At 41.7% G+C, this 25,878-nt stretch overlaps 1 protein-coding gene across 6 annotated transcripts in view; it reads left to right on the forward strand.

Moving 5' to 3' along the window:
• Positions 1-25,878, forward strand: part of CCDC85A (coiled-coil domain containing 85A) — a 214,211-nt gene that overhangs the window by 14,841 nt on the left and 173,492 nt on the right. The window contains exon 3 of one of the 6 annotated variants that reach the window (XM_060249496.1): positions 18,046-18,122. The exons of the other annotated variants lie outside the window; for them this stretch is intronic. Within the exon in view, the coding sequence (XP_060105479.1) occupies positions 18,046-18,083 (38 nt within the window). The 3' untranslated portion in view covers positions 18,084-18,122. The remainder of the gene's footprint in view (positions 1-18,045; positions 18,123-25,878) is intronic. 6 annotated transcript variants of the gene reach the window in all.

Genomic DNA, 25,878 nt, shown 5'->3' on the forward strand with positions numbered 1-25,878 from the left:
GGCAGGAAAAGGCAAACCATCTCTGTTTCTCTTTTGTCTTGAAAAACCTTCTAGGGTTTCCATAAGTCAGCTACAACTTGATGGCATTTTTCACCACACCATCTTAAATATCAACAACTTTATTGTGGCATTTGCTTTCATGAGTCAAAATGCCTGTTTGTCAGGTCCATTAAGTGTGACATTCAGTTGGCAGAGAGCTACCCAGATCTGCTTGATGAGAAGTTATTTCTGCTCTCTCAGACACATGGAGATCGCTTAGTTACCACATCTGGTTGGTAGAGCTATGCATTTTTCTACCCATTTTAAAATTCCTCCTGAGCTAAAGTGGCCATTACATCTTCTTGTAGTTGTGTATTCCAGTTTCACCTGTAATGCAGAAAATGTTACTTAAATTTCTGTTGAGTCATCACAAATATCTACATTAATACTATAATATTTTCTGTCTTCCACTGTGAGTGGTTTCATTCCAGAAAGAAAATACAAATGTTTTACCCTTGGAAATTGTTAGAGTGCTTGTTCAGAGTTGCATTGCTTCACAAGCCAGCATTAACATATTGCACATGCATATGCAGTCAGGTATCTTTGTGGAACAATTGGGAATTGTGTGTGAATATTACAGTCATATAGTGAGGATATGTGCTATCCTGTTGAGAGGGAATGTACTACACAGGTGCAAAAGTTCCCCACAGTATGTGGCTACAACTCACCGGGAAGTATCCCTCACATCATTCTCTGTGTGAAAAAGACTCGAGTAGTACTAGAAGAAGAGGAGATTGGATTTATACCCTACCCTTGACTCAGAGTCTGAGAGTGGCTTACTCCTTTCCCTTCTCCTCTTCACAACAGACACCCTGTGAAGTAGATGGGACTTGAGAGCTCTGAGAGAACTGCTCTTGAGAACAGCTCTGAGAGAACGGACTGACCCAGGGTCACACCAGCGGGTGCATGTGGAAGAGTGGGGAATCAGACCTGGTTCTCCCAAATTAGAGTCCGTGCTCTTAACCACTACACCAAACTGAGTCTCAATATTATATATATAAATAGATTTGAATCTGTGTGTGTGTGTTTTCCCTTCCAAGTATTTCACAGCCTGATCTGTAAATATGTCTGCTTGGGAATATTTATATTGTTTTTTGTTTCAAACATTTAGATCTTGCATTTCTACTGTTTAGATCTGCTGAGTCGCTTGCAGCATCAGGAGGACAACGCCTGGTGTGGAATCCTCACAGGAGGGATCTTGATGCAATTGCGCTCTCCCTTAGTGATGAATGTAGTATTACATTACATACCATCTCAGGGATAGCAGCACAGTAGAACACAAGCCCTCTCCAGAAGGACCCACTCCAGTCTGGGAGTGGAACAGATGACAAGCTCTGGCGTAGAAGCCCAGAGCTGTTCCTGTCCCACAGGTCTTCCAGGTATGATACTAGGAAGTCCAGTAGAGCTCATGTTAACTTACTAGCATGTAGAACTAGGTTTGCAGTAGTGTTGGAAATACTGTGGACCAAACCTGTAATAGAAATGATAGCCCTGTGCTCTGACACAAGAGCTTTCTGGATGTGCTCTTAGTGTGAAGTGAGAGCCAGCCATCTGATCTTAGACATATTTGCTCAGAAATCAATCCCTCTGTGTTCAGTCAAATAGCATGCACTTCTGGGTGATATTTCTCTAAAATCTAGTGCTCTCTCTGTATCCTGGCTTTGCTGGATGAATGACAGGAGCAATAGGATGGCTTTTGCATGAGCCAGTTTGGCTGGGGCCCCTCTGAGGGACCATGAGGCAAAATCTCATCTGGCAAGAAGGAACTTAACATATGAGTAAATTTTAGGTGAGAAGCTCTTGGACTTGAATGAGTTTGAGTGGAAATGTTGAGGAGTGAGAAGATTTATTCTAAGATGGGTAGCTGGTAATTAGAGAACATTTGAGTTAAGAAATAAAAGCACTTTTTGGAAAATTCAAGGAGAGCCTGATCTTGGATGGTTGAATCAGAGACAGAAATCCTGTACTTTGATAACAGATGTGTGGGCTATCAGATTTGTTTAGAATGTGGTTGTCCAGTGTTGCTTCAGAAGTCAGCCATGAACTTGGGGTCCCACCTCAGTCCAACTTGTTAACTTCTTCAGTCCAGACTCCAGAGACTGGCACCTGGAAGTTATGGGAGGCTGTTTGTGCCAAAGGCTGTGTTTACTTAGGGATCACAAAGGACATGAGGTTGGATCCAGTGATTCATCAGCAGAAGGTGTTAACAGCCGTGAATCTTCCATTCTCCTCACCCAGCAGTCCCTTCCAACCTGGTCTTCCTTGCCTCCTCCACCATCAGAGCTCTACTGATGGGAAGAGGGTATCATTTATTTACTTTCCCCCTCTTCATTGCAGTGCACCAATTTGCATATCTAGTATTCCATGTGGATTCTGCATGTTCATGGACCAGTTTTCCCAGGTATGAAAGGGACTTTTGGAAGGGAAGGATGAGGGAGACTTCACAGCCATTGGGTGTGAGAGAACCGGTAGATCCAGCCCATTATGTGAAGTTCCTCCTCTTAGGAAACACCCATTCCTAGCTCACAAAGGGCAGAGTAGCTGCTCAGTAAAACCGGCCTTGTCTTCTGTTGCAGAATTAACAGTAGCCCAATACAGAGTGCAGCACTTCTGCATTCATGCTTTGTATAATATCAAGTTTGATATTACAATGCTTGATCTTAGCCAAAAGGCCCGAGAAGCAAAGTTTGATATTCAGTTAAATGTTTTATTATTTGTCTTGAGATTTTGCCAACAGGCATGGCCAAATGCCTTCAACTGAGCAGAGCTATTTGAAAAATAGACAGCCCATCTTTTCTTTAAAATAATGAAGCTGTTTTCTGGCAAAGGAGTTTGCCAGATACTGAAAACACTGAGAACACAAATGAAGTATTTTGCATTGTGACATATGGTGCTGAAATCTCCTAAAAAGCAAGCTTTCCAAGGACACTAAGATTAGCAGAGGCTGCGTATAAGCCGCACTTCCAGTGCTTGACCTCACCAAGCTACACAAATAAGAAATGTTTTTGCAATTGGCCACCTGCAAAGAGCTCTCTCCTCAGCCACTTTAGATAGTCACATTAATTTTTTGCCCTCTTCGCTCAAGTGCCATATTCTATATAATAGTCTTATTCAAAGGGTTACCTTGGATACATGAATGGACAGGTTTCTGTATTTGCAGCACTCAGCACCATGTTCATTAACATATCTTTGAGCATGCTTGTGCAACTTGTGCCCCACCAAGTAGAATGCTGCCTTCCAAAAATATATGGGGCTGATCCAGACAAAATTCCTGCCAGTTCCTGTCATACTGCTCTAGCCTTTGCTTCATGTTCAGAAGCATTCCGGATGGTTTCCTATATTTGTAGAACTCACTGCCCATAACCATAAAGCCTTGATACAGCCTGATTCTACATGTGTGAATCTCACTGAATCTTATGTATCTTACTCCATAGAGTTGTTTGTTTATTACATTTTTATTCTGTCCTTCCTCCAAGAAGTTTGGAGCGGCTTGCGTGATTCTTCTTGAATTTTCCATTGGGGAAAGAGGCTACAAGCCCTTTTATAGCCGCTTCCAAGCCTCCTCTCCATATATATGTGCTGTCATCTTGCAATTGACTTATGGCAACTCCAGCAGGGGGCTTTCAAGGCAAGTGATTAAGCAAAGGTGGTTTGCCATTTCCTTCTTTGGCAGAGCCTTCCTTGGTCGTCTTCCATCCAAGTATCATCCCTACTTAGCTTCTGAGATCTGATGAGATCAAGCTATGCCATACCATTCCACATTCCCTCCTCCCAATAGCCCAGTTTATAAATTACCACAACCGGGACTCTTCTATCTATAGGCCACCTGCAGAGCCTCTCTGTTCCCTTTTTTTTGTGTGTGTGGGGTAGTATTTTTTGTTCAACCACACAATTTATAGAAATTTGCCCTGGCTCATGGGAAAGGATGCAGAATGGAACATTTGACAGAATGCTAAGAAACAAGTATGGAATGGAATGGCCAACATTCATCTACTCCCTCCCCCCCCCCCCACAATTTCTCAGTTTGCCTTTTTCTCAAAATACTTTCAGTTCTACACATTTTTTTAAGTGTTTGCGTGCCTCCCACTTTTAAAACTATGCTAAAAGATTTTTTTCCAATCATTGTATCATTAAGCTGAATGGGAATAATGGCATTTAAAACAACTTCGTTCGTGAATATCTCAGACTGAACAGACTAAACAGGAGTTCAGTTTTGTTTTGTTTTTAAATTGATCACAAAACAATGACGGGAAAAAAATTGAAAGGAATCTCAGCAAAATATCATCTGCTAAATATTTTGTAAGTTTTACTGTGTATAGATTTGTGGTGCAGTCACTCTTGAAATATTATATTCAGTTCTGATGGTTATCTCAAAGTATTTTGTAGTGCTGGAAAAGGGCACCTAAAAGGATCAAGGGATTGGAGCTTCTATAAGAGAGGCAAAGAACTTTGGAGCTTCTTCATTTAAAGAAGGATGACTAATTGGAAGGATTTGATAAAGGTTTGTAACATGCTTCAGGTAGAAAAAGTAGATCTTTTTTTCTGTCTCATAATACTGGAATTTATGGGTTAGTAGTGAATCTGATAGGCAGTATTCAGCTAAAGAATGTGCTTCTTCATGTAGAAAGCAATTAACTTGTAGAATTCATTGCTGCAGGATATAGTGATGGCCTTTAGTTTTATTTGGCTTTTCAAAAAAAGGATTAGACACATTGATGGATGTTGTCCATCAATGATTATTAGCCACAATGTCTAATAGGGATCTTTGTGTTCAGAAACAGCAACTCTTCAAATACAGTAGCCTCCATGTGCTTCTTACAGGTCTTCTGAGGGCGTTCAGTTGGCCACAGTATGAAGCAGTGTACTAGGCTAAAAGGAATATTGGCCTGATCTGGCACAACTCTGTTAAGTGGACTCTTAAGGTGGCAACCTAGGAGAGGGCAGTCATAGTGGTGGCACCAAAACTCTGGAAATCTCTCTCTGGGGAGACTCATTCATCCCCTTCTGTTGCTGTCTTCTGCCAGTGGGTAAAGATGTTATTTTGTCTGACATTCCCTCAGTGATCCCTCTTTCCTGCCCTATGTTTTAATTGTTTTTCTATTTCATATGTGTGCTTTAGCTTGGTTTTGTTTTAATGATACTTTTAGGCTGATCCTGCATTGAGCAGGGAGTTGGACTAGTTGACATGTATGGCATTTTTCAACTCTATGATTCTACATGTTTCTGGTTGGCTTTAACAATTTTTAAGATTTGTGTTTTTAATGTATGTTTTTAATTTGTTAGCCACCTTGCTGACTCTGATGAGGACAAAAAGAGAGCATACATTTTGTAAATAAAGGTCACCTCACAACATGAAGGTATAATCCCAAGATTTATGCAGTTTGGTTCAGACAAATACGTCATGGATTTCCGTCCATTTGTGATGGGTAAACTCTGTGTGCTTGTGCAGCTGCAATTCAGATTGGGGCTACAGAGGAAAGGGGAAGTAGGCCTTTTATGAAACAGCAGAAACAGGTGAAATTCCTTCTCTCCATTTCATGTGTTGTCCTAAACTGTACTACAGCTGTATGTGTGTACAGTTGCCTTTTACAGGCCCATGACTTTCATAATATTTGTATCTGCAGATATGGGCCATTAGGATTTGTAAACCAAAAGTTCTTTAGCAGGCTTGACCTCTTTGAAACCATTGCCTTAGGGCTGAACTGTGCATTACATTTTTCCCTGGGTACCTTGGACCTCCAGTTATGCATTGTGAGTTTGTGCTGGGAACTCAGGTTTGCAGGTGCATTTCCCCATCTTGCAAAGTTTTTCCAACTTGTGGGGCAGCCATTTGTCTTGTTGGTAGCTCCAGGTATATGGATGGAGTACACCTATTTATTTTATTTGATTTATATCCCGCCCTCCCTGCTGAAGCAGGCTCAGGGCGGCTCACAACATAAAATCCCACAAACAATTAAATTAATTAGTATTAAAATTACACATTCAATAATAAAATAGATATGCAATAATTAAAACAGTTAAAACAGAATATTGAGTTGGTGCTATTCTGGTGGCTACGGCCTTCTTCCATTTCTCTTAAACACCGGTGCTGAGTCAATTGAATGCCAGCCGGAAGAGGACAATCTTGCAGGCCCTGCGGAACTGCACAAGGTTCCGCAAGGCCCTCACTTCATCTGGCAGTTGGTTCCACCGGCAGGGGGCTACAATTGAGAAGGCCCTGTCTCTGTTTGATTTCAATCGGGCCTCCTTCGGCCCGGGGATTACTAATAGATTTTGTGATTCCAATCTGAGTACTCTCTGGGGAACATGTGGTGAGAGAAGGTCCCCAGGGTATGCAGGTCCTAGGCCATATAGGGCTTTAAAGGTAATAACGAATCCGGTATACTATTGGCAGCCAGTGCAGTTCCCGCAGTCCCAGCTGAATGTGCTCCCACCGTGGGAGCCCCAATAACAGCCAGGCAGCTGTGTTCTACACTAGCTGCAACTTCCGGGTTCGTCACAAGGGCAGCCCCATGTAGAGGGCATTACAGTAGTCCAGCCTCGAGGTGAGACTGTTGCATGGATCATTGTTGCCAGGTTGCTGCGCTCCAGGAAGGGGACCAACTGCCTTATCCGCCTAAGATGGAAAAATGCGGATTTAGCAGTGGCTGCTATCTGGGCCTCCATTGTCAAGGCAGGCTTCAGTAGCACCCCCAAGCTCTTGACCTTGTGCGCCATTGCCAGTGGTGCACCGTCAAATTTCCCTTCCTCGACTGCCACAACTCAAACAAAGGACCTCTGTCTTCGCTGGATTGAGCTTCAATCTACTCAGCCTAAGCCATCCAGCCATGGCTTGTAGCACCTAGATTTTCCGAGCTGAGCAAATAGTGCCCCTAGGACCATTTCTGTTCAAGGAAACAGTGCAGGGAAGCTCCTTCTTGTGAAGAATAGTAATAAGAGATTGGATTTATACCCTGCCCTTCACTTGGAGTCTCTGAGTGGCTTACAATCTCCTTCTCTTCTCCCTATAATAGACAACCTGTGAGGTAAGTGGGGCTGAGAGAACTCTGAGAGAACTGCTTTTGAGAGAACAACTCTGAGACAACTATGACTGAACCAAGGCTACCCAGCTGGCTTCTTGTGGAGGAGTGAGGAATCAAACCCGGTTCTCCAGATTAGAGTCCATCACTCTTAATCACTACGCCAAACTGGCTCTCAGTTGTGCACCACATTCCCAGTGTGAATGAGGCCCACATGCACCTGGAACTTGCATCAGTTGCAAGAAGACCAGGAGAAAATGTAATATGTAGTTTTGCCCCTAAATAATTTAGTCCACGTAGTTGATTGCATTCATGCCTTGCCTTCCTTCCACCATGGAACTCAAGTGAGTTTACAGAGGATATCCAAGAGGCACAGTACATAGACTATTCAGGCCTTCTAGTGGCTAGCTTTCATAAGGAGGCCGTATTCTATGTCCCCAAACTATCCATTGGGACCTATACACTGTATTTCCCATTTTAGTCTGGTTTTTCCTCCTTAAATTGCTAGTTTATTCTGCCCTAAGTCCCTGAATGGATGGACTTTACAGTTGGTTTTACAGCCAGAAAATTTTGCCCGTGCAGTATGGCCCTACTATTGCCATCTGCTTCTTGGCATACAAACCTACTGGTTAACCTTGTTCTATTCAGTTCGGAAAGCACCAAATAAATCATGAGAATATTGCAGGCAAATAGGGAGTGCGGCATTTTAATACTTAGGATAGTAGCGATCAAATTGGGAAAGCGCCCTGTGTGTTTTTCTGTAATAATGTTAATAAAAAGTAAGATGCTTTGAGGCTCCTGGCCTGGAACAAATCTGCTTCTCAGAAGTGCAAAAACAAAACAAAAAAGCCTTTGGAATCAGCATAATCTCTTCCATGTTTATTTCCTTTGTAGTGTCCTCACTGTCATGAGAACTGGCATAGCAGCATATAGATATAGACTACAATTTGTAATTCTCATCCTTGATTAAAGAAGTTTTAAAATGATGCCTTCTGTAGTAGGTTAAGTTGAAAGACTATGGGGCAATTCATATACTATATGAGTTATTGATTCTGTTCACATTACAATATGTATAAGGAGGCATGCATCATGAGGTTTTAAAGCATACATTGTGTGAATAGGTCCTATATTTATCGTTCTTTCCCCTCATAAAAGGATTAGGGGAAATTTCTAGAGCAGAGGTGTCAAACATATGGCTTGTGGACCAGAACTGTCACATCCAGGGCTCTTATCTTGCCTGCAAGCAACTGGTCATTACCTTTATTGCCAGATGAAAGAGGCTGTGCATTATGTCCCTGTATACTGTCCTAGTACTAATGAGTAATGGGTGGTGGAAGTGGGAGGGTAAGCATCAGGAAGATACTTTAAGGAAATAATTTAAGAGTGTTAATGATCAAATCATGCTTGTATTTTGAGTAAAAACAAGATAGTTAATTGGGTTTGCCTGTGGCCCTTTATAAAGTTTGTATCTCTGGTACCTAGAAGCCTTCCCACTGTTGTGCCCCCCTCTCAACAGCAACGATCAGGAGGGAATGGGATAGCAAGAACTGACCAGCGGATCTCACAATAATGGACCCATGCCTGATCATCGATTTCAGAGGCAATTTGGCTAACACAAGCACCAAGAATACAGAGTATCACTTGCCCCAGACAGAGAGTTCCATATACCTTGTGGCTAATAGCCACTGATGGACCTTTGCTCTGTATCTTTATCCAATTCCCTCTTGAAGCCGTCTGTGTATGTAGCTGCCACCACCTCCTGTGGCAGTGAATTCCATGTGTTAATCAATTTTTGGGTGAAGTATTTTCAACATTACCATCAAATGTCATGTTGTGTCCATGACCACAGCTTGTAGTGCATTGAAGCATGGATCCTCAAGGGTTTTTCCATGGGGTCATCGCAGCATCACCAGCAAATCTCATGTCATGTCCGTGACTACAGTTTGCAGCACAGAAATCAGGGGTTCATGGCTTAGTGGCACCACAGTAATGAAAAAACATGGTTTTGAAGCACAGATCCTCATGGATCTTCAGGGTTTTTGCATGGGTCCCCCAAACATCACCAGAGAATCTCATGTTGTGTCCATGGCCACAGTTTGCAGCACAGAAATCAGCGGTCCATGGCTTTGTGAATCAAAACCATGTTTTTTCAGTACTTTGGTGCCACAAAGCCATGGATTCCTGATTTCTGTGCTGCAAGCTGTGGCCATGGACACAATATGTGATTCGATGGCAATGTTGGGGTGATCCCATGCAAAAACCTTGGGGATCCAGGAGGATCCATGCTTCAAAACCATGGGGATGTGTAAATTTTGCTGTCTAGTCTGTGGCTATTACCATTATAGGTGGTCTAATAGTGGTTTTATTTTGTTTTAATGTATAAGTTATATGAATTCAGGGGGATCGCTATAGTTCTACTCCCTGCCCCATTTGCACTTTTTTTGTACCCTAGTAACTCCTTCCCCCCAGGAAGCCAATCTACAAACAACCTGGAGTCTTCTGCTTTGGCTGTAAGAATGCATGAGGGCAGCTGTGCACTGTGTTGGGGGGCACTTGCTTTGGAGGGCTGTAGCTTGTTTCCCCAAAATCCAATTCTCTTCCAATTTTTAGAGCAAGTAGAGGAGAGCCTACTGAAGAGCTTGTTGCTGGTTTGGCATCTGTAGCCCATGGGGGGGCATTCTATCACCTTCCAAACTAACAAACCACCTGGGGGCACTTGCTTTGGAGAGATGTAGCTCAGCCCCCCAAAATCCAGTCTGATGTCTAGGGTTGTTGTAAGAATATGAGGCTGGTTTTCACAGGAGTAGGACTGCTTTTGTCTGCTGGGGTAAAGCAGCCAATGAAGGCAGAGTTGTTTCTTTAAAAATAGTTAGTTGGCCATGTTGAAGGTGGACAATATGCACAATGGCAGTGGCTCTTACTTGGCATGGGACAAAACAAGAGCATAAAGTTAGTCCCTGTGAGTTACCCTTGTTTCTTTTGGGCTATAGACTATTGGAAAGAGCTCTGCTTGATTCCAAATTAAGCAGAAATTTAGTTCTCACTGAGATGGTAAATCTGTGCCTGGACTACCTCATTTACACTGCTGGTGGAGACTATCAGCATGAGGAAAAAGCAATATTTAACAAGTGGAGGGTTGGATCTTGTGATCTGTCAATATGGTTGCAGATTTTTTCCATCAGCACAGTTCTCTCCTGATGGAAAAGAAAGGAGAGGACTAAACTAGTAACTACATTGTATGTCCCTGACTGTATTCCTTGGTTCACAACTGCAGAGCTGAAAAGTATTAATTGAATCTTATTAGGAAATTTTTCAAGCATCTTCTCACTTGGCAGCTGAAAGATATGAAAAGGTGGGAAAGCAAGTTTTACAATATTTTATTTATCTAGAAGAAAGATTATTTCTTTTTCAAGTTGTGCATCAAGAAAAAAAAAGCAGTTGTCTTACATTCACATCCAGGTATGTGCAGTAGAAAAAACTTCATGTGTAAGACATGCTGGGTGGGGGGCATTTTACATTCAGGGTCATCTGTTGGGGTAAATATGGTAATCATCCTCTGTGCAACAAGTTTAAGAACCAATGGTTTACAGCAAATAGATTTTTGAAACAATTGTTTGCTGACAGCACCAGTCACTTGAATGTAAGTGAACTCACATCTGCACTGAGATACTCTTCAGTAGGATTTGGAGCCTTAAGTCTGAACTTTTGAGGCTGGGCAAACAGTACACATCTCCATGGGTACTGATCTACATGCAGTTCAAGAACAGATATGATGTGGAATTCTTTGCACATAAATTCAAAGGGATCAAAGCAAAGATGGAATTGTGTTTCCCAAAAAGTGTAAGGGTCAATCTAGATGTGTTGGCTTCCTTGTGACCAGTATGAGGACACTGTACTGTCTAGTTTGGCCCTAAGAGTCCATTCTTACTGAGATGGTTGGCTTCATGAAGTTTGTGTATCTGAGCAGCCTGACAGCTCTTGCCTTTGGGGTGGTAAATATTGTCAAACAAAGTGAGCTTTTATCAAAGATTTCAGGTTTTCACGGCTGGTAACATCATTAGGGTTTGTAGAGTCTTTCGGGATCAAGTGCCGTGTTCTACTGGAGAAAGTTTTCCTTCCAAACGTTTCGTTCTCAGCTGCAGAGAACATCCTCAGTGGCGTTGCAGCCGGAGCAGGCACTCAGACCTTCTTGGCTGCTGTGCATTGAATGGGGCCAGGGCTGCTGGAGAGCTGCTATTTGTAGGCTGGAGGGGGTGTGATGAAAGGGCAATTGGTTTGTGGATGTGCCCATTGTTTGGTGGGGCTTCCTGGAAGGGTAGTGATAAGGAAACTGGCTGTTGAATGTGACCATTGTTCTGTGTTAATTGCTGGGAGGGTTGGAAGGGGTTTAAAGATAAGGAAGATGGTTGTTGACTGTGCTGGTTGTTCTGTGGAATGTGCTGGTTGTTCTGTGACTTTCTGCAATTTATAGTCTGTAGGGTGTTTTGCAGAGCTGGGTACCAAGATTGGTGGATGAAAATACCTTCTTCCTTTCTCTGCAAAACAATATGCTTGAATAGCCCAGACTTTCCTGAGCTTGTCAGATCTCAGAAGCTGTCAGGGTCAAATAGACTGGGAGACTTCCAAGGAAGACCAGGGTTGCTGTGAAGGGGAAGGCAATAGCATATCACCTGTTCTTATCTCTTGCCTTGGAAATCCAATGAGGGGTTGCTGTAAGTCAGTTGCTACTTGATGTCATGTTGTTATTGTTAATAATAATCTTACATACAAGCAATTCAGCTTCCAGTTGTAATATATGTCAGCTAACCAGACATTCTTGCACTAAAACAGTTACATCACGGTGGGTTGAACTTCCTTGTTTTACATATGTCATATCAGTGGTCAGTTTAATTTAGCATCCTGTGACCAGCCAAATGCACTGGAGGGCCAACAAACATCATAGAGGCCAAGGCCTTTCAACAGCTTTCAGTAGCTGTATAACATGTATAAACGGCAGGTGAAAACTTTTGCAGTTGCAGAAGTTTAATGATGATTACTGCCTGTTGATTACTGCCTGTGAGGTGTCTAATAAAGGCATAGCACCTTGGTCTGTCAACTTGGTGGCAATCCTGAATGGTGAATTTGCCCTCCCCCCCCCCCCCCCGATTGAAGTTAAGATTTTGTCTGGTTGGGTCTTAATATAATGAACCCCTTTCAAAATAACCTGACTTCCTGCTTAGTACAGTTAATGAAGTACAAAGCATGAGGTTGGCAAGGTTTTCCTGGAAATATAGCAGTGATTAGAAAGCCTGACTGAGCAATGCTGATTTTAATGCATAACTACATTAATATAATTTTTTGTAACTACTGCTTGCTTAACCTCTTGTTCCTTTAGGATTTATAAGGCACATTAATCAAAAGGCTTCCTTCCATCTTTCCTTGGCACATAGGCTGTCAGTTGTTATCTTCAGACTGCTTTCCTGAAGTGGAAATGTTTCAGAGCAGGGTTTTCCCAAAAGAAGAAAAGATGTGTATCTTGCTAACTTACTTTATTGGTTCTTGCTCTTGTACTTTTATTACCAGCTTGGCACTTAAAATGAACTCTGTGGTGATTTTTTAGGTCTCCACGTTGCTTTGGCAGGAGGATTTGGGTGTGGGTGTGTGTTCTGGGATGTCCCTGATGTAATGATGTCATTTGGAAGTGACATCATGTTGGGGCTGTTGTCCGATGATGCTCTGGTTTTGGGGCAAAAGTCCATGGCAAAACTGGCTTCAAACCATAGAGTTTCCCCCTCAAACCAGAGCATTGCCAAGCAACATCCCCTACGTGATGGTGTCACTTGTGGGTGATGTCATTGTGTTGGGGATGTTGCACAGCAGCATCAATTTTTGGGGGCAGGGAGCTCCCCAAACTAAGGGAACCCCTGCAGGGGACTGGCAACCCTAGATATATCTGTTTAGGTTTTTTTTCATATTACCAGCTGCTTTTTAAAAGGACAGGAATAGGCCTGTAAAATTTGGCAACACTATTTATTACAATCCCCTTGAATGGGATGTCTTTAACGCAAGGTTTTGCTGGTTAAGGCTGATCCATAAATAGGCTACCTGCCGGCCCATATCTGGTGTGGAATAATGGCTACAAGTCAGGAAGGCACTTCTTGGAGCCTTTTATCTGTTATTAAGCTAAGTAGTGTTATGCAAAGAGATTCTCTGAGCTTCTTGTCTGCAACATGGGAACAATAGTACTGATCTACCCTGCAAGGCTGTTGTAAGGTTAACAGAAAGTTGATATAACAATGTTGTTGAAGGTCAAGGTGCGTGGATGAATTCATAATACAAACTCCCAGAACATTAAAAAAGCCTCATTCCATCTTGAGTTAGCGCCTAGGCCCCTAAAAATCTGGAACCAATTCAAATTGAGACTTATATACTCTACTATTTATCTTTTTTTTTGCTGTTCTCCCCTTCCAGTTTGAAGTAAAACGCCATACCTTTGGGAAGGGAGGAGACTCTCAGAGGGGGTGAGGTTCTTAGGCATAGGTTTTTTGGACCCTCTCCTTGTTTCTTGCAAATTATTATGGGCTTTGTAGGATTTTTTTAAACAATTGGAGGCAGAGAAAAATGCAGCTTCCAATCTGTTGGCAAGAAGTGACAAGTGGGGAAGATGGGATTTATAACTACTAGAGGAATTGGTCCCACAGGCCCACTTTCTCTGTTCCTCTTCTTCTCTAAGGCATTGTTTTTTTCCTTTAGGGAGTGGGGACTGGCTACAGAGTGGAGAAGTTGATAGTTTTGTTGGGTTGTTTTTGAGTGTCCTTATTGCATGTTTGCAAAACCCTTTTGATTTTTTTTAATTGTTCAGTGGATATTCATGGGATGGGGGAAGATTTATTTCAAGGTGGTTGTGGGGCAAGGATGGGTTTCATTTATTTATTGAATTGAATTGAATTTTTGACTGTCCTTCCTGAAACCAGTCCCAGGGCAGTTCACAACAATTATAATTATGATTTCTACAAAGTAAAATTAAAATAAATAACCAGTTAAAAGATTACAGTTTTGACCTTCACTGTAGATCTTAGAAGTTTTAAATAATGATAAAAATGCTACGAGGTGTTATGAAGCATTCGTAGTAAAAAATTGTTTTGTGGAAACAAATGTGAGGTTCTCTCTCTTTTTTTTTTGCAGAAGCATAAACATGAATCTCTTTTTATTTGTTATGCTAAAAGTGAAGATTATTGCACACAGTAATAGAGCTTCTGAGGACCATTAGGCATTCAGTGACTTGGTATCCAACTTTATCATTAAAGCCTAAAAATAAAAGAAAACTGTGTTACTAGATACTGGATTGCCCATCATTTGTTTAGAACAGAGTGAACCAACAGTTTAATATGATCCACTGCGGAAAAGGAGAATTAAAAGGAAGAAAGAAGAGAGTGGAGAAATTTAGAGCAGGGTTTTTTAAAAAAATAAAGTTTATTTAGTGCATTCTACATACAGGGAGCAGGGTTTTAGAGAGCCTGAAGTGTTGGTTGTTAGGCACTGACTGGGTTGTAGTGCTTCAGTCCGCAGGAAAGGCTGCATGCATAGAAAACTAGATGATGGGGAGAAGGAGCCTAGTCTACTCTTCTCCTAAGCATGCTCTCCATGTGCGTAGAATCATGTACATCCAGGAACTTGTGATACATGCAACTTTGTCAAGACTGTTCTTTTAGCCTTTATTCTTTTTGTATATGGACATTCTTAGCATGAAGATGAACTGAAGGTACTGAAAACTGAACAAAAGGTCTGGCTTAAAAATACATGACTGGCTGTATTTGTCTACCTAATGTGACTTGGAAACTGGAATCACTGCTTGTCATGGATGGTTGTTGTATGGGCTACCTATACAGTTGAACTAAATGGTCAGTATAGTACATTTGTCGTGAAAGGGGCGGAGACAGTGCTGGTCGCCCTGGTAGATGATCTTCAGCGGCATCTGGATTGAGGCGGGTTGGCAGTGCTGATGCTGTTGGACCTGTCGGTGGCGTTCGACACGATCGACAATCAGTTGCTGGTCCACTGCCTTGCCGACGCAGGGATTCAGGGGTTGGCTCTGCAATGGCTGTCCTCTTTTCTTCTCGGTTGGGGACAAAGGGTGGCAATGGGGGGACAATCGTCCCAGAGATATCCGTTTAATTGTGGGGTGCCTCAGGGGGCGGTGCTCTCCCCGATGTTGTTCAATATCTATATGCGCCCCCTTGCCCAGATTGTCTGGAGATTTGGGCTGGATTGCCATCAGTACGCTGATGACACCCAGCTCTATCTGCTGATGGATGGCCAGCTGGCCTCTGCCGCAGAAAATTTAGTCCTGGCGCTGCAAGCCGTGGCAGGGTGGCTCAGGCTGAGTCGTCTGAAGCTGAATCCAATGAAGACAGAGGTCCTTTGCCTGAGTTGCTATGGTCTGGGAAGGGAAATCCCTCTACCCGCTTTTGATGGGGCACCACTGATATCGGTGCCAAAAGTCAGAAGCTTGGGGGTGCTACTGGAGCCCACATTGGCAATGGAGGCCCAGATAGCAGCCACTGAGAAATCCACCTTTTTTCACCTTAGGTGGGTATGACAGTTGGTCCCCTTCCTGGAGCGCAGCGACCTAGCAACTGTGATCCATGCAACGGTCACCTCAAGACTAGACTACTGTAATACCCTCTACATGGGGCTGCCCTTGTCTCGCATCCGGAAACTGCAGTTGGTGCAGTACATAGCAGTCAGGCTGTTATTGGATCTCTCTATACGGGAGCACATACAGCCAAGGCTGTGGGAACTGCACTGGCTGCCAATAGTATTCCAGATTCGCTACAAGGTGCTGGTTATTACCTTTAAAGCCCTATATGGCTGAGGACCTGTCTACCTTAGGGACTGTCTCTCCCCACATGTTCCCCAGAGGGTATTCAGATCCAGATAGCAGAATTTACTGTCAATCCCTGGGCTGAGGGAGGCGAGACTGAAGGATATCAGAGAAAAAGCCTTCTCAATTGCAGCCCCCCACTGGTGAAACCAACTCCCAGAAGATGTAAGGCCCTTGCAGGACCTTGCCCAATTCCAAAAGGCTTGTAAAATGGCTCTATTTTGATTTGCCTTTAGTTAAATTACAGTATAAGTAGATGCCCAACATCGCTGAATTTAGTAGTACCAACACTAGCACCAAAATTGTTTTAGATCATTTTAAATTGTTTTAACTTTTTAAAATTGTTTGATCGTCAATGATTATTGTTAATTTTAATTTTGCTATTGTTTTATTGTCTGGGTTTGACTGTTGTTAGCTGCCCTGAGCCTGCTTTGGCGGGGAGGGCGGGATATAAATGCGAGAAATAAATAAATAAAAGTACTGGCAGTGCTTCTCCCCTTCCTACTGTAAGAACATGCTGTGCAGATGGTTGTTTTGCTATTTCATTGTGCATAGGCATTTCAAAGCATAGATCTCTCTAGCAATTGGTAATAAAGTGATGCATGCCTGGCTTTCATTGCTGGATTGATTTTACTTATTGGTTTTAGAGCTAGGAAGCTTTGCTTTAATTACAGCTTTGCTTTAATTACAGAATTTAGTTCTCCATGCACCATATCCAAATATGATCTCCTCTTTATTATGACAACAGAGAGAGGTATTTATGTTCAATTAGTAGACTCGAAATAAACATTGACCAGGTGGTGTTATTTGAATGGTTACTTGGAAGTCTCTATGGAGAGTGTGTCATATTGAAACACCAGCTTTTCTGTAGGTGGTCTACAAAGCGAGACCAATAGCATTGGGCAGATCTTTACTCATGTTCTGGCTTTTACAGTCTTATAGTGGTGACAGTGGCTTGCACTTCAGGCAGTGTGCATTTGTATATGATATAGATATAGGTGGATGGGCACTTTCTTCCAAAGGAAAATTATCTCTGTGTATTTGTGTGTGTTGGGTGTCAGCCAATATGATTTAGTTCTTTTTCTAGAGTCAGTTAGAATCATCTGTACTCTTGACATCTTCCTGGGATATGCTGTATTTAACTCTCATGTCTTGCAGAGAGCTATGATCGGGATTAGGAAAGTTGGCCTGCAACAGTGTGTTTGAAGATGGATGTTCTAATATTATGGGTGGGAGGGTGTAAGGCTGGGAGCGTACAGAAGGCTATATGGTCAGCAGTGATCATCTTGCTGATTTATTTTATGAGATTTTTGGGGCTTTTGTGGAGGTGGGACTTTTTAGGTTATGTGAACTGCATGAATGACTAAGGTTGACATATGACCATGAAGCAAACAAACTCTATCAACTGACTGGTCAAACATTGTCAAATAAGAGTAAAGAATTTGATGCAGTAAGGTATTTGAACAGTAATAAACAGAGATAATTACACTTGTTACACAAATGACTGCCTTCTTGAGGGTTCCAGAGTTCACTGTTTCTTAGAAGCTTTTTAGAGCATCATGCCAGATCACACTGAGTCCTTCTCACAGCAAACACTGTTTGTGATTTCTGAGCACAAGTGATATTCTTCTCAGATGACTAGTGTGGGTGTTTTCTTCAAGCCTTTGTCCTGTTTCTGTTCAGAAAATACCATGGTTATAGCTTTTGGCAGTAGGAGAAGCTAGGCCATATGATGTCATAAGAGAAAGTGCAGTACAAGTTTTCTGGGGTGAGGCAGAGCTGCAGGGAAGGGGTGTGTGTGTGTGTGCCTGCTCTTAAATGAAGGGTCAGTGTGTTTGTGAGATCTTGTTTGCTGCAAGGTACATGGAGCCTTCAGTTCTGCTATTGTTAACAGATCTACCAGATCTGTTAAAGAAAGGCTGCCACTTGCAGAAGGGCATGGCTAAATTCATGGAATATTTGACAGTATTTTGAGTTCCGACAAACAACATACAGTCAGTTGATGGGTTAGTTAACAATATGTCAACTGACTTTCATCCTTACTCTCTGATTATACATAAGTCCTTAAAAACCATATGCAATGTCAATGCATAACATTCCAATTCAGTTTTTTTTCCTAACCAGATTGCCTGCCTCCAGGATCAAAGATGCTGCAGTCTTAACTAAAGGGAGGAAGATAACTGAATCGGTGCCTCCATCAGGTACAGGTTCTTGGTATCTCTTACTCTATTCTCTAGTATTGGGACTTCCAACAAGAGAGCAGCTGTGCGTCCTACAGCCAGAAATGCTTATTGCTTTGCTGCTCTTTGTGGGAATCAGGTGGAGAAGAAATTTGGGAGTGGCATGATCCTCAAATTCTGCATGTCTGCTCTTCCTTTGCTGCCACCAAGGTGCCTTACATTTTAGAAAAAATTGGGAACAGAAGTAGCTGATTGCAGGCTAGTTCATAGTGTTTGAGAAGGATGGTGGAATTATGGAACTGATTGCCGCTTTGGAGAAGAAGTTGTATGATTTTTCTGTTAGCTTATGGGTTTTGGTAGTCATTTTTGTCTGGAGTGCTGGGTCCAAGAGAGGTTGCAAGGATAGCATCCATACTTTAGAATGGACATTTCTGAACAAAGGGTTCAATGTGATCATGCCTTGGCACCCAAATGGTATGGTGGATAGGGTGTTGGATCTGGACCAGGAAGAATTTTAAAATCCCCATGAAGCTCGCTGGATGATTTTGTCTAAGAAAGAAAGAAACCAAACCTTTGCTACCTTTATAATGACATGTTAATTTTCAGATTTCAATGAAAATGTCTTTGCAGCTGAATGGAGTAATAACTGCTGCCAGAAAATGAAGTTCGTGAAAACTGAGGTGTAAACTACTCTGAATTCTTTAGCTGTGTTTATGTCAGTGGACAGGTTACCTTGGGGTAACTCTCTTGTCTCACTGTAACCTCTAACTTGTTATGTTCAAGAGGTGAACCAGAGACTGAAGGAGAGCTGACACCACTTGATGAAATCGGGGCCTCTGAACTTCCCTTTTTTCATCTGAAGGATCACATAAATAGTAGCCAGTCTTTGAACTCCACCGACCAAAGATACACATGAATGTATATGTAACATGAAACCACTGTGAGCTTCCATTCTGGCTTGTTTAGATATCCCTCAGTTTTCCACTTGTTTTACATTTAACTTAATTTCTTTCTGTGCTGCCAGAAAAAAAACACAATTCTGCAATGAGTTTCTGTACAGCATGATCCTTAGCACAGACTGCACCATTCAAAGTTCATCTACCTAAAAAAAAGCTTTGTGGTTTTGTACAAAGTCCAAGTAATAACACAAACAAGGGTATGCATGGAATTGTTTGTCCTTGGAACTCTCGAGGCAGGAAGATTTATTTAATCTTTCTAACGGTACCTGCTCAGTGCCACCCATTGTTTAGAATTCTCCAGGCCAACTGTTGTTCTTATGACTGGAGACAAAATAATTGCAGAGTTGAAGGTTGTGTGATAGGTTCAGCATTATCCATGGTGTACACATATATTTGTTTCAGAGGATAGATGTGTTGATCTGCAGTAAAACAGTTAGGTTCAAGTTCAGTAGCACGTTAAAGAACAATGAGATTTTTGAGGGTATGAGCTTTCAAAAACCAAGAGTCCTTTTATCAGATACATTTATTTGTTTTATCCTAATTTTGTATCTGGTCAAATATCAGACTTAGGGTGCAGATCATGGTTTTTGTAATGCCCCTTTCAGTACTTGGAGGGGGGTATAATGTGCCCCATTGGCTTGTTATGGGTATATTCTAGCCTTGTGGATTAGAAAGAGTCCTGCAGGCATTTTGAGATGTTGCTGCTGGCTCAGTTAGTTAATTTCATGCCACTGGAGCACTTCCTGTTGTCAGCAGTGATGCCTTTTAATCCTTTCTCAGCTGTGTTAGAATGTTGGCTCACTATTTTGTCTTGGTTCTGAAATGCAGATCTCTGGTGGTTTGTCTGCTGGCATTTCTGTACTTCATGCCATAATGAATGATTCAGAAGGGATACAGATGCAAAGATGGCAGATTCAGTGGAATATAGATGATGGCATTTTCCTAAGGGCTATTTTGCACACCCTCACAACAACAAATTCTGGTTTGCTACCAAAAGTGCAATCAGTAGGGAGTTATCTCTGATGAACATGCATGATAACTTGCATATTTGCAAACTTTTCTATGTTATATTCATGTTTTATGTCTTTAGATTTACAATTATATTGAAAGAAGAGGTCTTTCACAGTGCACCAGGGCAGGGGTCTTGGGGGTTCCTGCGTGTGTCCTTTCCCTGGTCTAAGTCCAGGCTATACTCCACCTTTCATTAATTCTTCAGCATTCTGAAAGAACTATACAATATGAAATTGTTTAAAATTACCAGTTCCTTTACAAAATAATCCATTTTAATTGACTAAGCCAACAATTGTAATGTGTAGAAAGTTGAACAGAATATTTACTATATAACGTGCACATGCGTGCAAGTAATTTTGGACACTCCAGAGGCTTTCAGAATAATGTGTTTCAGCTGTGCCACTGTTGCATTTTCACTGTACTTAAGGCTTTTTAAATACATGCACATCTGGCAGAGGGAAATCCTCACTAAATAATGGTCATCAGATTTAATTGTGTTAATAGATCCTCAGGAAATCAGCAAGGTATGTAATGTTGCCCCTCTGACACCATTGTGCGTTCTGTGACCCAAAATTCACTTCTGAATATATTAGTTTGTAATCTATAAACTATTTACCCAATAATAATTGTCAGTAGGGCCTTTTCTAATAGAGTCAGTCATTTCCAGTGTACACACTTTCATAGCATTCCTGTAGCTTTATTGTGTTTCTGGAACTTTGCACTAAAGGGGAAAGTGACGCAGCAATACCATTTGAGGTTTTTCACGCCTATTTGCCTGGACCCTTTTTAGTTGGAGATGCCAGGGATTGAACCTGGGACCTTCTGCTTACCAAGCAGATGCTCTACCACTGAGCCACCATCCCTTCCCTTGTGAGGCAAGTTAGTCGAAGTGACACTAAACAAGTCATCATGGTGGAGTTCAGAATTCGGTGTTCCAGATCCTTGTCCAGAACTATAATTCACTACACCACACTGGCACTTCATATATGGGTACTTGTCTGTTTTCCCTATTTGGATGAGACTTTTTCAATTGAACAAATACTGCAGGGGGAGATAAATGAACATCTCCTTCCACAGTAATGCCACCTCAGTTCATACCAAGCTTCTCCATGGATGTGTTTTGCAACTAAACTAATACATCAAAGAAGACTATCAAAGTTTTCTAAAACTATGTGTTTGGCCTTTAGATGGAGATGAAAACCAGAAGGCTTCATGGAAAATGCAGGAATTTGAAAAAAAAGATAGAGCTGTTGTGAGGATGGAATTAGCAGGGAGAATGGGTATAATCTTTTAACAGACTTTGGCAGCTGTAGATTTGAAAAAATAGAGAACAGGTATATGGTGGGAAATAAGGGCAAAGAGGGAGAACACCTGGGAAAGCTTTAAAAGTAACCAGAAGGTTTTATTTCTCTTTTTTGCTGGATACAAATCCCTTGGAAGATGAAAACAAAGGGAGCAGAACCAAAATATGGTCATATAAGAACATAAGAGAAGCCATGTTGGATCAGGCCGTGTTACACAGTGGCAAAAAAAAAAAATCTATATCTATCTATCTATCTATCTATCTATCTATCTATCTATCTATCTATCTATCTATCTATCTATCTATCTATCTATCTATCTATCTATCCACACACACACATACTGTGGCTAATAGCCACTGATGGACCTCTGCTCCATATTTTTATTCAATCCCCTCTTGAAGCTGGCTATGCTTGTAGCCACCACCACCTCCTGTGGCAGTGAATTCCACATGTTAATCACCTTTTGGGTGAAGAAGTACTTCCTTTTATCCATTTTAACCTGACTGCTCAGCAATTTCATCGAATGCCCACAAGTTCTTGTATTGTGAGAAAGGGAGAAAAGTATTTCTTTCTCTACTTTCTCCATCCCATGCATAATCTTGTAAACCTCTATCATGTCACCCCGCAGTTGACGTTTCTCCAAGCTAAAGAGCCCCAAGCGTTTTAACCTTTCTTCATAGGGAAAGTGTTCCAAACCTTTAATCATTCTAGTTGCCCTTTTCTGGACTTTTTTCAATGCTATAATATCCTTTTTGATGTGCAGTGACCAGAATTGTACACAGTATTCCAAATGAGACCGCACCATCGATTTATACAGCGGCACCCCACTGCTTACCGTCCTCCACTGCGAAGACTGCCCATTTATACTCACTCTCTGCTTCCTATTAATCAGCCAGTTTTTGATCTAGAAGACGACCTGTCCTTTTACTCCGTGACTCTCGAGCTTTCTAAGGAGTCTTTGATGAGGAACTTTAACAAAAGCTTTCTGGAAGTCAAGGTAAACAACATCTATCGGGTCTCCTTTGTCCACATGTTTGTTCACCCCCTCAAAGAAATGTAACAGCTTAGTGAGGCAAGATCTTCCCTTACAGAACCCATGTTGAGTCTTCCTCAATAACCCGTGTTCATCAATGTGCCTAGTCATTCTGTCCTTGATAATGGTTTCTACCAACTTTCCCGGTATTGAAGTCAGACTGACTGGCCTGTAATTTCCCGGATCTTCTCTGGAACCCTTTTTAAAGATGGGGGTGACATTTGCTACCTTCCACTCCTCAGGAACAGAGGCAGATTTCAATGAAAGATTACAGATTTTTTCAGAAGATCCACAAGTTCAACTTTGAGTGCTTTCAGAACTCTTGGATGTATTCCATCCGGACCTGGTGACTTATTAGTTTTTAATTCGTCTATCAGTTGTAGGACCTCCTCTTTTGTCACCTCAATCTGACTCAGGTCTTTCAACACCCCTTCCAAAATTAGTGGTTCTGGGGCGGGCAAAAAGTTCTCATCTTCCACAGTGAAGACGGAGGCAAAAAATGCATTCAGCTTCTCAGCCATTTCTCTATCCTCCTTCAGTAACCTTTTGACCCCTTTGTCATCCAAGGGCCCCACTGCCTCCCTGGCTGTTTTCCTGCTTCTAATATATTTAAAGAAATTTTTATTGTTGGTCTTTATGTTTTTTGCAATATGCTCCTCATAATCCCTTTTTGCCTGCCTGATCACAGTCTTGCATTTGATTTACCACAGCCTGTGTTCCCTTTTATTAATTTCACTTGGACTGGTTTTCCAATGCTTGAAGGAGTCCTTCTTACCTTTTACAGCTTCCATTACTTTGTTTGTTAACCATGCAGGCCTTTTATTATACCTGTTTGTGCCTTTCCTAACTTTGTATATTTTATCTGAGCTTCTAGGACTGTAGTTTTAAATAGCCTCCAAGCTTCCCCAAGGGTTTTGACCATATTTACTTTTCCTTTCAGTTTCCTCTTCACATGCCTCCTCATCTCAGAGAATTTACCCCTTTTAAAGTTAAACGTGGTTGTGCCGGTCTTTTGGGGCAACTCCCTATTTATACAAATGGTGAAATCAATAACGTTATGGTCACTGCTCCCAAGCGGTGCAATCACTTTTACATCTCTCACCAAGTCTTTATATTGAATCAGACAACTGGACCATTAAAGTCAGTATTGTCTACTCATACTAGCAGTGATTCTTAAGGGTTGTAGGTAGAGGTCTTCCACATCATTTACTTCCTGATTTTTTTCAACAGAAATGCTGGGGATTAAACCTGGGATCTTCTGTATGCCAGCAGTTGCTCTACCACTGAGCCATGGCCTCTCTAAATGATTAAATTAACAAAAATTGAAGTTATTTGTAAAGGCTCATTGAGTACCAATTCAGTCTGTGTCAAACAGGATGACAGTACTTGGAAAGCATGCTCTCCAATCCTGTTGTAAAGACCTGCATGTAAAACTTTTGCCTGTATTCAACTACATTTCATACTTGGGTCCTGCCCCAGTGTTCCCTCTAAGCTGAGCTATCGTGAGCTAGCTCACAGTTTTTTAGCCTCTCACTCACACATTTTGTCTTAGCTCAGGAAAAATGGCCCCAGAGCAAACTAATTTATGCAGTAGCTCACAACTTTAATGCTGGTAGCTCACAAAGTAGAATTTCTGCTCACAAGACTCCATAGTTTAGAGGGAACATTAGTCCTGCCTGATGTTGGAGTTATTGGAAAAATGAAGGTTAGAATAATAAACCCATTTAGTTTGGAAGTAATTTCTGTTAAACACAGTGTAACATACTTCCAAGTTAACTGAGTTTGAGTTCTGGGTGAAACATGCCTCATTTTTGTAATATCAAAAGAAGGTAATGCATTTGTAACAAGATAAGGAGAAAATGCAAAGGGAAATGAAAAGGGAAGCATAAAGTAAGATTTTTGATGCTGGGATTGTATGTACTAAAGAGGTTTTTTTTTTTTTTTAAATCCTGTTAGTGACCTATTTTTATGGTCTAGGGAAGCAACTGTTCCACTTAACTGTTCATAAATACATCTGCACACAGAGCTATGCAAAATGAGCACAATAAGAATAATGAAATACATCCCTTCTGTGTAACTTCTCCCAACCAGGCAGTCACAGTATCTGCTTAGTTTCACCAACTTTGCTACATTGTGTGTCTTCAGGTTGTCATGTGTAAAGTGCCATTATGTCACAGCCAACTTATGGTGATCTCATATTATTTTTCAAGGTATGACAAACAGAAGTGGTTTGCCATTGCCTGTCTCTGCATAGCAATCATAGAATTCCTTGGTGGTCTTCCATCCAAAGACTAATCAGGACTGACCATGCTTAGCTTCTGAAACCCGATGAGATCAGGCTAGCCTAGACCATTCAGGACAGGGTTGTAGTAGGACATGGTATAAGCAGTGTACTGGGGCTACAGTTAACTCAGGGCATGCAACAATGTGGTGTCATGATATATGGATTGGCTTTGAAACTAAAGTGGGTGAAGTCAGCAAGGGACCAGCTGCTAAAGAACTTCACAATATTTGATCAAGCTCTTGGATTGGAATGTAGAATTGTTGTCAGTGGGCAGTATTTTTTGTGCTTATCAATATGTGGTTAGTATGGGATTGGAAAAAGACTGTTACAAAATATCTCAATTGTTATATCAGCCATTTGAATTAATGGCCAACTGGGATGAATATGCAGAATCTACATGAAGTTGGAAGCAGGATACATTGTATTTTCCTACCTTCCTCTGTCTATTGTTGTATGTCATATTTGGATAAAGACTATAGACAAACAGTTGGATTTGGAAATCCACAAATCAAAGGGACTAATACATCTGTTCTGCATTCCCCTCCCCCAGCAGTAATTTCCAGCTTCAGGGATGTTGACTCCAGTGGTTGTGGGACACACATGAACTGATAGCTGTGAGAAAGAGGAAAATATTGCTCTGGCCAATTCCTCACTAGACCTTTAATCCTGGTTCAGCCCTGTCCCCAAACTGATTTTCTTCACTAGAATAATAGAATCATAAACTCATAGAGCTGTTTTTTTTATGTTCAGGGTGGGTTTTTTTGTTCAGGGTGGTGAGAACCAGAGAGGATTGTGAGGAACTCCAAAGGGAGCTGTTGAGGCTGGGTGAGTGGGCGTCAACATAGCAGATGCGGTTCAATGTGGCCAAGTGCAAAGTAATGCACATTGGGGCCAAGAATCCCAGCTACAAATACAAGTTGATGGGGTGTGAACTGGCAGAGACTGACCAAGAGAGAGATCTTGGGGTCGTGGTAGATAACTCACTGAAAATGTCAAGACAGTGTGCGTTTGCAATAAAAAAGGCCAACGCCATGCTGGGAATTATTAGGAAGGGAATTGAAAACAAATCAGCCAGTATCATAATGCCCCTGTATAAATCGATGGTGTGGTCTCATTTGGAGTACTGTGTGCAGTTCTGGTCGCCGCACCTCAAAAAGGATATTATAGCATTGGAGAAAGTCCAGAG

The sequence above is a fragment of the Heteronotia binoei genome, chromosome 1 (assembly GCF_032191835.1).
Source record: "Heteronotia binoei isolate CCM8104 ecotype False Entrance Well chromosome 1, APGP_CSIRO_Hbin_v1, whole genome shotgun sequence".
NCBI classification, from domain to species: Eukaryota; Metazoa; Chordata; class Lepidosauria; order Squamata; family Gekkonidae; genus Heteronotia; species Heteronotia binoei.